This window comes from Zalophus californianus, chromosome 2 (assembly GCF_009762305.2).
Source record: "Zalophus californianus isolate mZalCal1 chromosome 2, mZalCal1.pri.v2, whole genome shotgun sequence".
Taxonomy (NCBI): Eukaryota; Metazoa; Chordata; class Mammalia; order Carnivora; family Otariidae; genus Zalophus; species Zalophus californianus.
This window is the reverse complement of record NC_045596.1, coordinates 16,265,073-16,279,089: the sequence shown is the minus strand read 5'-3', so window position 1 is coordinate 16,279,089 and position 14,017 is coordinate 16,265,073. Positions and strand designations below refer to the sequence as shown.

At 37.7% G+C, this 14,017-nt stretch overlaps 1 protein-coding gene across 4 annotated transcripts in view; it reads right to left on the bottom strand.

The window, feature by feature from the left end:
* Positions 1 to 14,017, bottom strand: part of SLIT2 (slit guidance ligand 2) — a 360,826-nt gene that overhangs the window by 31,098 nt on the left and 315,711 nt on the right. For all 4 annotated transcript variants that reach the window (XM_027599650.2, XM_027599652.2, XM_027599651.2 and 1 more), the window contains 2 exons: positions 13,853 to 13,950; positions 12,458 to 12,597 (listed from right to left, as the gene is read on the bottom strand). In XM_027599650.2, coding sequence (XP_027455451.1) covers positions 12,458 to 12,597; positions 13,853 to 13,950 — 238 coding nt within the window. The remainder of the gene's footprint in view (positions 1 to 12,457; positions 12,598 to 13,852; positions 13,951 to 14,017) is intronic.

Genomic DNA, 14,017 nt, shown 5'->3' with positions numbered 1-14,017 from the left:
GTTTATTTATTTTTAGATTTTTATTTATTTATTTATTTGAGAGAGAGAGAATGAGAGATAGAGAGCATGAGCGGGAAGAGGGTCATAGGGAGAAGCAGACTCCCTGCTGAGCAGGGAGCCCGATGCGGGACTCGATCCCGGGACTCCAGGATCATGACCTGAACCGAAGGCAGTCGCTTAACCAACTGAGCCACCCAGGCGCCCTTATTTATTTATTTGAGAAAGTGAGAGAGAGAGAGAGAGAGAGAGAGAAACATCATGAGAGGGGAGAGGGTCAGAGGGAGAAACAGGTTCCCCGCTGAACCGGGAGCCTGACGTGGGACTCGAACCCAGGACTCCGGGATCATGACCTGGGCTGAAGGCAGTCGGCCAACCAACTGAGTCACCCAGGTGCCCCTTTTTCTAATGATGATGATAACAAATCAGATTTTTAACATCACCATACACTGTGAGTGTCAACTCTGTATGAGGACTTATGCTAATGCTAGGAGTAAAAGGGTGAACTGTAACTACAACAACGACAAAATGATATTCGTATTCTCATGGAGCTCATACGTGAGAGGGAGAGGGGAGAGATATTAATCAATAATTTCAAAAGTAACCATAAAATTGCTTGTGTGATAGAGGCTAAGCAGAAGATGTCCTGGTGCTCTAGGAGGGGGACAGACCCTGCTGGAAGTGTTTTCAGAAGAAGTGAGACTGGGAGGTGAAGGTGAAGGGGGAGTGCAGAGCAGTGGCAGAGTCTCTGGGCAGGAGGCTGGATGCATGGAAAATCTTAGCTCTGACAGCCTGGGAGTGAGCCTGGGGAAACAATGTAGCAGAGAAGGCCACAGAGGTTGGCAGGGGCCATGTGGTAGAAGGTCTTTACTCCATAGGCAATGGGTACCATGGAAGGGTTTTAAACTGGGGGATGCTCAGATGATATCTGCACTTTGAAAAGATAATGGTATAATCTCATTTGGGTGAAAAGAACATTCTGGCTCCATTGAAGAATGGACTGCAGAAGGGCAGATAAAAATGGACACGACAGATGACTCAGCTTGCCCTCGGGTGGTGGTAGATGAGATGAATGGCCTGGAGAGATGTTTAGGAAACAAAATTTGTGGGAATTTGTGATGGGCTGGATGAGAGCAGGGGAAAGAGAAGGAGCTGTCTCAGACTTCTAGGTTTCTGGTATGTATCGTAGGAAGTACCTTTCAGTGACATAGAAAATACTGAAATGACCAGATTTTCTGGGGCAAAATCAAAAGTTTAAAATATAGTGATGTGGTGTTATGGGTTGACTTGTGTTCCTTCTCTCTGTCTCCTAAAAAAGACATGTTGGAGTCTTCCAGTAGCTCAGAATGTGACCTTATTTGGAGATGGTGTCTTTGTAGGGGTAATCAAATTAAAATGAAGTCACAGGGTGGGCCCTTATCCATTATGGCTGATGTTCTTATAAGAAGGGGAAATATGGCACAGAGAAAAGACTGAAGAGACACAGGGAGAAGATGGCTATCCACAGGCCAAGGAGAGAAGTCCACAAGGGATCCTTCCCTCAGGATCCTCAAAAGGAACAGATCTTGCTGACACCTTGATTTCAGACTTCTTACCTCCAGAACTGTGAGACCCTAAATTACTGTCCTTTTAGCCACCCATTTGTGGTACTTTGTTACAGTAGCCCTAGAAAACAAACACAGGTGGTAAATGCTAAATTATTAGAGGATTATAGTGGGGAACAAAACTTTCAATTTATGCCATTGTTTCTTTTCTTTCTTTTTGGTTCTTATGTCTCATTTCTTGTTTCATTTCATGTGGCTGTCCTCTCCTTGGCCTAAAATTTTCTTTTAGGTCTCTGAGATTCTCTAACAGAGTTTAAAGAACAAGTGGTGCACAAGGATAGGAAGCAACCTATGACCATGACCTCTGCACTGCAAAAGAGTCAAGGTCCAGCAGAGCACAGCTGAGTAGGTGGGCTCTACATTTGCTGTGGGGGCTGGAAGTCTATCTGCAAAGCACTGAGTCTGGGTGGACCTGGACCAAACCTTTCAGTCTCTCCACAAGGGGAACTGGTGTTAACAGTTAGGGTTTGCAGGACAGATGGACCCGGACTGTAATGAAGATTCTCCTCCCCTTAGGGGATTAAAGGCGACAAAGGCCAAAAGAATCACGAGCAGCTGTGTCTTGGAGAGAGGGAGAAAAGTGAGTCCAATGTCTTGTTTCATCGTCTTTACAATGAATACGGAGATTGGCTTGAACTTGCAGAGAGCTACAATTAACAACTACCAACTATCTACATTATTATTGATTTAAAAATAATAATACGTTTTATTAAGGAAATCAACCACTAATAACAGGAGTAATTCACATGTCCTCTGGAGTGAGAATTTCTTATTTGATCAAAATGCAAAGCTGTTTTCGTTTAATAATGTTCACAATAAAATGTTGGGGAGAAATATTTTGAGATAGTCCCAGCCAATGATTAAAGGATATGAATGATGATGCATGATGAAGTCCTTACTCTGGAGAAGTTACAATCTGGAAAAATGAGAAGAAAAAAAGATGCCTAATTTTCCAGTATTCCTTGGGCTTCATTTAGTGACTAAACTATGGACAGCATCCTGGCTTAGAAACTGGCTGAATGACTTATCATTTTTATTTGTTATTAAAAACTCTACAACACAGTCCCCAAATTCATTATTACCCCTCAAGGGATTCAAGGTAAACTATGCTTTCAGGAAGAAGATATTTATGAAGAGTTAGCAGATGGACAATTAGTTGATTTCTATCTGCCAAGAAATCTGAGCAAGAGCATGTCTCACCTGGGCTTATTCAGTCCTCAAAGCCTGCTGAGCAGAAGAGAGGTCTAATTCTAATCCCCCGGATTGGGATTTCTGAAATTTTTCAACTTCAAATCACTCTGTTTAAAATATTCATTTGTTTTATACTGATAAAGCCATAGGAAAAAGTACATTTGATTTAATAAGTATCACATTTTAATTTTTCCAAAAGTTAAAAGTTATAAATTCAGGTTGAGGATTTCTACAACAAAAACAGTGTTAGATATGGGTACACAACACTTAGACATCGTTAGTTCCTGCTAACGTAACCAGATTTCTTTTATCTCTGAATTCCCCCCCCCCCCCCCCCCCCCCCGCAAAAAAAGGCTCAGAGTCCGTTCTGGGATTCATGATGTATGAAGGGGGAGGGGAGGGTTCTGGGGCTGACACTGCATGCTGTTCTTGTTCCTATTTATAAATTCTTACCAAACTTGTTTTCTTTTAAATACAAAAGGATCATTAATATTAGTAATAGTAGAGAGGGAACTTATGACAACAATCTGAATAACTGAACCCGAATTCTAGTGTTAAACTTAATCTGTTATGACACTTTCAAATACACTTGTAACAGGGGAGGAAATCTGGTTTCATCCCCAGGACACAGAGTTTTGGAGGATCAAATGCATCATTCTTCAAATATCTGCATTTAGATTTCTTGCTTGGCTCAAGAAAATCCTGAATAAATGGTACTAATTTTACCTTACTTGAATTGGCACAGCGAGGGAAGGTATCAAAAACAGTAATCTATTGGACGAAATAAATGAGATTTAATTTCTGATAGGTACACTACTTGAGGGCAAAGGATGCCTTGATTGATATTTTTACACCTCCTCCTTCCCATTCCATTGACTAGCAAATTGCCTGGCACAAACTAGATACTCGATGGCTGCTGAATAATGTGAAAGACAGCACTTACTTGATTGCTTTTTACAGGAAAAAACACTTTAAAAACATTAATGAAGAGACCCAGGTGGTATAAAGAACAATGGAAGGAAGAACAGAGAATAAGGAAACCCAGCAGCAGATCTGTGTTCTGAGACCTCAGCCTGAGGTGCGCCCTTGCAGGCTGGACTAGATGCACAGCCTGTTGGCTCTTTGATATCCCATCTGCGAAAGAATGACCGTTCTGATTGGACATGGGGAGCGTGAATTCAGGAATGGTAGAAGGCTGTGTGTCGGCACTCAAGTGGCATGGTTGAAAAGGTAAGATAAATGGACCTGAATGTTTCTCATGACCAACATTTTTAAAATTCCACCCAATTCCTGTAAAAAACTGTGCATTTCCCATTTGTTCTTTATTTGTATAAAGAAAAAACATTCTCTTTCCTCCCACAGATCTTTCAGTGTAGGAAGGAGGTGGATGAACTGAGTAGAGGGCAGAATGGGATGATGGGAGTCATCCCAGGGACTGTTAACTGAACTACACCCGAAAGAAGTGCATTTCTATTTTCTTCTCTTTTGCTGAACCAGTCCAGCCCTGTTTGTTACATCTTCTGCTCAAGGTGGTAATCCCAGGCACCAGAGCACATTAACACGAACAGATGCCTTGTCTCCAATCCGAATATTCAGTATCCTTATCAATGATGATGGTAATAATTGACTTTATTGATCACTAAGTGTGCTGTTCTTCCTTCCTTCCTTCCTCCCTCCCTTCCTTCCTTCCTTTCTTTCTTTCTTTTTCTTTCTCTCTTATTCTTTCTTTCCCCTTCCTTCCTTCCTTCCTTCCTTCCTTCCTTCCTTCCTTCCTTCCTTCCTTCCTTCCTTCTTTCCTTTTTAAAGAGCCAACTCTTCCTGAGGATCCTTTTTAATATGCTTAAAATATTAAAGCTTTCTTATTTGTGTTCACTAAACTGAAATTCATCCTATCAATTAGAAAGTTCACTGACCTCCAAAATATGATCAATAAACTACCCAGATCCTCCCCACTTCTCTAAACCTAATTAATTCCACTGGTTATATTTCTATATAAGGAAATGATCTTGAGGGGCCGTGAGTTCTTGAAGATCCAATAGACACTGATAAATGTCCTCTGGATGTAAGAGGTGTGCAAAATGGGACACGTGCAGAAGGGTACACTGCCACAGAGTAATCTCATGAGAAAAAGTTAATCATAATTCGAAACAGGAAGGCTCAAGAAAATATTCTATAAATGTGGATAATAAGATGTTTCAAACAAGGAAAGTCATTTTATGTTCTCACTTTTGTCCTAAATAGGATGAAATGGGTTGCTCCATAAGGCTTTGTTTGCCATAAAGTTTGATTAGCTTTCATTCAGAAAAGACTGTTTTACTTATCATATAGTAAAGTAACTATATTATGCTGCTAACTTTCTTGGATATGAGACAGGATGGCTTTGTACTGGTGAAATAACTGAAGAACTCAAAGTGAAGAAACAAAGCCAAACAGTTTGCCTGGTAGACAGGTTAATGTTTTATGAATTTAACAAAATCATGTTGATGCTTAGCACAGTGTCCTGCATAAGGTATTTTCTCAATAAATATCTTTTGAATTTTTAAAATGAAAACCTTACCTCTCCCCAAACTAAACAAAAAAGGATATATTTCTTAGCACTTCCTCATTAGAACATCAGGGCTAAACAGTGTAGCCATTTCCAACATCTACTGAAACTGTAGAAATATTTAACTCTGTTTTCAAAATAAATCAATCCAAATTAGATTGAATAAGGCTTGGTTAAGCTAAACTGTTGTTTTGGGCTCAGTGGGCCCTGCCTACTACCTAAAAGAGCAAACAGGATCTTTAAAATGTTTTCTGAGATTCAAATTTAAGAAGGCTTTGAAAGGTAGGAAGATGAAGGCAAATCACATTATCTTGTTAGGCTCCCAGAATTTTCTCTCCAGTTAAAACAGACCGCAAGCATGATTGTAGCTATATTGACTTTGACATAAAGTAGTATACGTTTTGAGGCAGAATTAATAGCAGAAAGAGTCACTGTTAATAAGAGATCATAACAATTTAAAAATATACACAAAGCCTAAAAAAAAGAAAGTGAAATCCAAGAGTTCTTCAGCATTTAATATTTTCCGATACTTCGAAGTCGAGTGAGGGGGTAAAGAGAACCAAAGACACTTCTAAAGTCTTTCTATTTGAAATGTGCATGGAAAATGGAATTACAAAATAGTAATTTACAGAAAGATATACTGAAAAATTTTGGGAGAGAAATTTCCTTCACACATATAATTTACTTTAGGTAGGATTTCCTCTATCAAAATTCCCTTAAGAATTCTTATGCCATTAGAATGGCAGCCCCTGGTATTTCTTAAGTACAGAAATTTAACCCTGTGAGATGTTTTCCCATACATTCTTCCATGTTATTCTCAAACACCTATGTGAAGTGCGACATATGTCATTATCCCTGTTTCCCGGGGTTGGTGGGGGGGGAAGACTGCAAAGACGGCAAGAGATTCCAGAGTTGATAATATTAGCGCCAGGATAAGAAACCTGAGCTTTTCCCATCAGCTACACAAATTCGTCAGTACCCCACCTGCCCTACATGATGGAAGGCAGTCTAATCATCAGGAGAAATAATTAATTAATTGTGCAGGCATTGATTAGGCACTTTCTTTCTCTCTCTCTCTCTCTCTCTCTTTTTTTTATGTGTAGATAAAATAGATTGTTTGCCTGCCCCTGAATTCTGTGGCTATAACTTTACTCCTTTCAAATGCACATAAAAGACAATTATATACAGCAAGCTGAAGAGACAGCAGAAGAACTTGTTTACCATAAATGATTAGGCAAAGCCACTATAGGATGTGAAAACTTTCCAAGTGGAAGATAGCAGACAAGAAGGGACTGATGCCAGTGGAAGGTGCCCCCCCTCAAATCACAGTGTATGCCTTGGGGTCAGTTAGACATTGGTTTGCATTTAGATCCTTACTTAAAAGGTATGTATCCTTGGGTTAATGTTTTCTCATTTTATACAAGTTATTGCTTAGATCCTTATTGTTCACATCTATAGTGTTCTTTTAAATTAACAATATGTCACTTAATTATGGAGCTTCTTTTTATTTAAGAAAGCGACTCTCTGCTATAAAGAAGTTGAAATTTAATTTCTAGTTAAGGTTTGGGTTAAAAAATAGAGAATATTTGACTACTTTTCAAACAAATTCTGTCAGCAGCAGAGTCTTGGAAATAGAAGGCATCTTTTATAAACATAAGCATGAAATTTAGTCAACATATGAAACCACATGGTGATTTAAAACACTATCACACGGCCAAACTTGTTCCTGAGAGTTTATATAACTATTTAAGGACATAATCCTATAACAGAACAATTGCTATTGTGTTTCTGAGATAGAATCAAACCTTAAACATTCCTGTCCCAGACTACCAATTGCTTTACTTGTAAAAAGAAAAGAGGACCTTTGCCCAAGAATAGTATTGGATTCATTAATCCTCTGAGAACTGTACAGGCTATATTTTAAGATTCTAAAATACAAAGCCATTTTTTTTCATGTCTTTCAGCTTAACTCTGTACATAGTAAGTGACAAAACACAGCATATCACCTGAATAATGCAACAGAAAAAATAATGAAATCGGTAGTATGCAGAGACAAAGGGAGCTCCTACATAATGCATTCCACGTTAGCCCTATCATCCCACTGCAAATGCTTCACATACAACCGGAAATGTCAAGACAAGCACATCTTGTGCTTCTCGTAGGATGCCGTGCCTGCGCATGACACATGGAGACATCTGGTCAGCTGAATAAGCAAAAATCCAATGTTATTAGTAATAACTCTGAATCTTTAAGATGGAATTTCACAAAGGTTTCATGATAATTCCCCAGAAGTGCCTATCACTGTAATTACTCTAGGACTTCCTTTCCTGGGCCCTGATGTTTTTGGGGAGCTCTATGGACCATGTTGATGTCAATGACTAGATATGGTTCTTTATATGATTTGAAAATACTGCCTAATACTCATGCTATCCTATGATGTTTCGACAATGTGATTCTAAAAATCAACCTCTTTGGCTTTGTCATTACTTATTTTATAAAAGGTTTTAATAAATATATACATCTTCCAATATTTTCCATGATTCAAATTACTAAAGATGTTAGTTTAGAGTTATAGGAAAATTCCCACTATTTAAAAATTTTTCTATCTTAAAACTATACTGATTGACCTATGGTTTTCATTGTAAAAGTAATTCCTGTTTGTGATATCTTTAAAGCATACAATCAAGTAGGAGGTATAAAGTATTAGTCCTTCTTTTTAGCCACCCTTCTTCCCACTCAGAGAATTTCTTTCATAGATTTCTAGAAATTGATAGTGTGCACTTCAGATGCCCTTTTTATAGTGTTTGGCATAGCTAACGATATGTCAAGGATCCAAATGCCTGACTTGACATATTGATTTCAGATTTTGCCAACATTCCTTTTACCACGTACACACAATGAAATCTATGTAGCTTTAAAAGAAAGAGGGAAACTAAAATGAAAATCATAATAGACTTAAAAGGCAACTAACCTTTTTCCACCTCATTCAGATTATCAGCTGGCAGCGACAAAGACAGAAGAGACAAAAGACTTTTTACATTGCAGTACAACAACGGAGCACACGAAGCCAATGCGCAGCAGTAACAACAGAGAAGCCAAGGGTGAGAGCAAACTGAAGCAAGCCTTAGATTTCTTACCTACAGCCGGGCCAGACACACAAACATGGAGTAAATGAGGCAAAAGGTAAACGCCCTCACAGGGAGCCAGAGGTCCGTGTCTAAATCAGTTCATTTACCCACCAGCAGCTCTACATTTTAAGATGTGCACTTCATGGTTTGTGTGTGGGTGTTGGAGATTTGGAAAACAAAGGAATAATGGTACAAAATGGAAAAACTAAAATGGTCTGGATATTTTTGACCAAATACATTCTAAGTCTTTACATGCCCAATTTGTAGGGAAGCTTTCATTCACTCAATTTATATAAACCCATTAATACTACCGTGGTTTATCCTGTGCTCAATTTTGTGTCATCTTTGTATATGGTCCCACGAGAAGAGTGTTAGGAAACATCATCATGACAGAGTTGATCCAGGGTTCTGACTCTTGTGAAACTTGCAAAAACATATTTTTCGATTCAACACCTAAAGTTCATACCAGAGCTTCAGAATAGGTGTCAAGTTTGTCAACATTGCAGGGATGCCATATTTACAATTTTCACTTCTATAGGTTTTGAGCTTAATTTGAGGGATTCCTTAAAAATATAGCTCCAAGATATGTGCTGTTTTTAGGAAGGATATACTAATGATTAAAAACAAAAACAAAAATAATCTTGCAAGCTAAAATTAAAACCCTAGAGTGAATTTTTAAATTATTTGTGTAATAATTCCAGAGTCCTACTTCCTGAATCCTTAACACAGTAAGGTTAATTTAAAATCACAGTGAATTAAATTTTCCAAAAATTAATCTTATCTGAAAAATACTAGCAACCAACAGTCATATTATACAACCAGAAGGACAGATAATGGGTTGGGTTAGGTAGAAGAGAGTAGTTTTGATAGCTCGGGTGGGGAAGGCATAGCAAGGATTAGATAATAAAAAACAATATTGACCCTTAAAATTGATGTTGTCAATCCCTGCCGCAGGAAAGAATAGCGAGTTTTCTCCTTTAATAAATCAGTAACTTTTTACTGTGATGTTTTGGTTACAAGGGTTTAAATAAATTTAATTTCCCAATGGTGGTTCATTTTGTTTTGAGTATTTTTAGCTCCGTTTTATAGCCTGCCTATCACATCATGAGTTTTCTGTCGGACTGCTTTCAGATCTCTGAATTTTCTCTGTTAACATTATGTCCATTTCTGACTCTTGACATGGGTGCCAAATATAAAACCTTTCACCATAATAATTTACAACCTCTTCCCGTGAAGTTTTATTTGTTCCTGCTAAACAGTTCCCTTTCTCATTGTTTGCCTTTGGCAGTATAGAGTAAAACATCTCCAAACAGAAAAGCAACTTATGACTTGAGTGATTTTTAAGCAATGATAACATGATTATATTCCCTGAGCACAGCAGGGGTTTCTTTTCCCAGGTCTCCTACTCATTAATCAGATTCCAATCTTAAATCTAAAACAATACAGCCACATTATAAAAAAAAAAAAATCCTCCCTCACTACAGCCTTGGATGAAGCATGATATGAAACTCTAGAGTCCAATTTATGCTTTCCCATAATTAAAGGCCACTCATGCGCCACTGATTTCAAAATCTGCAGATGGTTGCTTGATATTTTGTAAATGAGCTCATTTCACATATGAACAAAAATCTACAGCTAATGGATGGGTTACAAATGTGCGTTGTATAGATATTTGTTCTGATGCCAAATCGTCAAGTTCTTTGTTGCCCACGAGACCCAGCCCAGTTACAGTGGTAGTATCTTCATGTATTGTATGCTGTGAGCTTGCTACTGAGTTCAATGTTTTTGTTTCTCCTTTGCCCAAATTAAGGCAAACCGGTATTTGCAATAGCTAATGACTAAAGACATGTCAGCCTCAGTTCTTGTTGAGAGCCAAATGGCTCTGGACAGATAGTCATGGCAGATCCCCACATGATGGCTTTTATAGATGTCATATTTTGGTTAAAAAGTGGTTTTGCTAAGCCTCAGGGTTTTTTGATATGTTTCAAAGATCTGACAGAAGGAAATGAGGCTTCATGATACTTCTCAGAGGGAGGGCCATTGAACTGAATCACCTGGGATGGAGAAAATGTGTTCAAGAGGAGCAGCTACTAGAAGGAAGCTTAGAAAATGAAGGGAGAGAAGGTAAGATAAGACTCAAAAGAAATGGATTAGGAATAACATATAGCAAATCTAAAGCCGAAGCAGGTGCACCCCTCCAAATCAACTGAGAAGAGTCTGCCACCTGATGTAGGTTATCATAAGAAAGGTGTGTAAGAACTAAATACGCAGTGCTTTCAAGCCTAGGGTTTCATCAGGGGATATACATAAATTCTTGGTTTCTGTGCTCAGGAGCTCATTGGCTAACCCAAGCGTGCTTGAAATGCTTGGGTCCAATTTATCCAGGTCAGTGTGGGTGTAGGTTTAAAGAGGCTTCCAAAATTAAGTGAATTAAGCCCTTTCGATAATGATTAGGACAATGATCGGCAAACAGAATTATTCCATCCTGAGAAGGTACTAGGTAACAGATTTTAGTGCAAACGTTGGGTTTCTTGTACAAGTCTAACTTAGCTCAGCCAATAATTCTCAGGGTAGCTCCAAGGGCTCCAGGATCTGTGCGTTCAGGCCAGTGGCAAATGTCTGAGGTGTGACACAAGTAATATTAGTGTGAATGTGAAAGCTATGTAGCACTTACACTTCCCAACCGTTTTAGGATGGGTACCTATTGAATATACTTGCTATCCTTTACTAATGCACAATATCAAGGAATTCAAACTAGCCACTAAGGGGTCCAAGGGCTGCATATATGTAATAGAACGATTATGATACAACATGTTCACATTTCTCCTAGAAACTCAATATATCACATTATATGCTTCACTGGTGTAAAAAAAAAAAACGTATCATGGAAAAGACAGGTTTGAAGGCACTCAAACAGATCTGGGCTGTCAAAACAGAACACTTTCATTTTACCTAGCATTTTCCTACCAAGAAAAGTAGTTATTAAAATGCAAAGTTTGAGTATTCCATGAAAGATTAAATTTCAATGCTATTCTGACAAATCCCTGGGAAAGTGAATCATACAGATGTGCTCTCATCTTTTCATGTTTAGAGATGTTAACCTCAGTCATCTACATAGTTATTTTACCCTCTGATATTCTTAACTATGTATTAAAATTGTAAGGAAATATATGGTTAAGGAAAAATACCCATGAAAATGAAAATGGTAATTTTGAATAGAGTGACAGAATCTACTTCCCCACCTTTTCTTACAAATAAAATGTGTAACATTCTCCTTTTGTCTATCAACTGTAAAATGAAGTGGTTTATTACAGAAACAAGATTGTAACTATTCTGCTTCTTATTCATAGCCCTCAAAATCAATCAAAACAGATATTCTGACATAACAGGAGGTCTAAACTTGACATGGCCTTTACAGCAAATTGGTTTATGCAGGGAAGTTTACCAGCTCAGAAAGACTTAGGAAATTTGTCACCCCCAGATACAAAATGTCAGAAAAAAAGGTGATAATTATATGATTATTCGAAGTGCTTAGTATCTTCCTGATTACATTTTATTTTGAAGGACATGAGTTATTAGAGGAAAACACTCACTACTGAAGAAACAACATATGGACACAAGTAATCTCAAATGCTTAGTTATGTTTCGACTATGTGAAAAATAGGTCCCCTTTTCATCTGTGTATTGGTGGGTTGGTTTGCACAGGACAAATTCTTTGCATGAAAAATGTTATGCAACCCTGTGATGAAAAGCTTCAGAATGATAACTTCTTTTTCAGCTGGATAGCATGACTTTATGTAGATGCCTGCTTGGTCTTTCATTTGGTTGGCTGAAACCCTCTTAACTCTCTGTTATTCACATTACATCTAATTTTCAAAACACCTACCAGTTATTGAATAATACAATGGCTTACTACACATATACAGCACATTGCCAGTGATGCTTTCAAACAGATACACTATTGATGGCACAGAATTTCCTACTCTTCCTACCTGTGTACTCAGGTGGACAAAGGCACGTGTAGTTATTAATTCCATCCACACATGTAGAGTTATTTTCACAGTCATTATCTTCACAGTCGTCAACATTGACTTCACAATTTTCTCCTTCAAATCCATCAGCACAAATACACCTGAACACCAGGGGGAGAAAAGGCAAAAAAACACTCCATGTTCATGTTGCATTTTAAAGCCATATGGTCCAAAAATTGAAAAAAGCTAAACACAACCATCAACTACAGAGGTTTCAACTGGAAGAAATTGAACTTTAAAATGCTTTTAAATGCCATGTAGTAAGCATGAATTTAAGGTAGTATCCCCCAAATCAGAAACAATTTGAAAAAGAAAATTTTTGCTGGCTGCAAGAGGGCAAATGGCTCCGTGGTCTTTTAAGTCAATAAATCCAATGTATTGGCAGGTCTAAAACACAAGCAAAGCTTACAGCTCTAGCTATCTTAATCTCACCTTGTGCTCTAATAAAATGATTCATGCTTCTCTGCTCATAAATAAGGAGGAACTGGTTCTGACTTAAAAAATTACAATACCTCCTACCCTAACTATACTGTCTTCCATGTCTCAAAACAAAAAAAGAAGTATGAAAATAAAATTACATCTTCCTTGTCATTATAAAATGTAAACGTTCTCGTTAAGTCTCAACAGATACAATTTTACCATGACAATAACACATTGTACACTTGACCTTGATAGGTATCAAAATAATCTTTGAGTAGTCTTACTGAAAAAGAGACCATTTCAGAACAGAATGCAGAAACGAAGAATAATTATAAAAAGTGATATTTCCAACAAGCTTTGTAGTAGATTAACATTCTTATGTGAAATTATTACCGTCATTATAAGAACTCTGTTTCATAATTCATGAAGTACATCTGAAGTAGTTGTACCATATGATTAAATAACTCCAGACTAAAAATGTTCACAGCATGTCTGTCTACTCATTTTGTGGCCTGGAAATAAATCATTAATTGTCTCTTTCAGTGGGACCTACATCTTATCATTACACACTGTCTGTTAAAGCAATACACAAAGCAACAGATGAATATATGACTTGAAGAGGAGACTACTGGCTATTAATTAGCATAACAGAGCTCCTACTTTGTCTTGACCTAATCTGAGTGTATGAATCATAATGCACGCACATGCATGTTTTAAAAATTTCTTGATTTTATAGCATCCTGAACTGAGAATACTGTAATGTCTTGTTTTTCATATTACAATATCTCTGAGAAGGACTAATACATATTGTCCTTATGAATAAATTTCTGGCTTCTTTTAAGAATAACACCTTTTGATTGGAAAAGGAACATGAATGTTTACTTAGTTATTCTTGCCCCAATGCTTCAGACAGAATATTATAGACTAATGACCTACCAGAATCCATCTTTTTCTCCTTCCTTTAAGTGGCAAGTTCCTCCATGTTGACATGGGTTACTGATGCATGCATGAATCGGGACATCACAGTCCTGTCCCTAGAGAAGGAATGGCCAAGTAAAGTCAAGTGTAAATAAAGGAGATCTCAGTACAGAGAGAAAACAC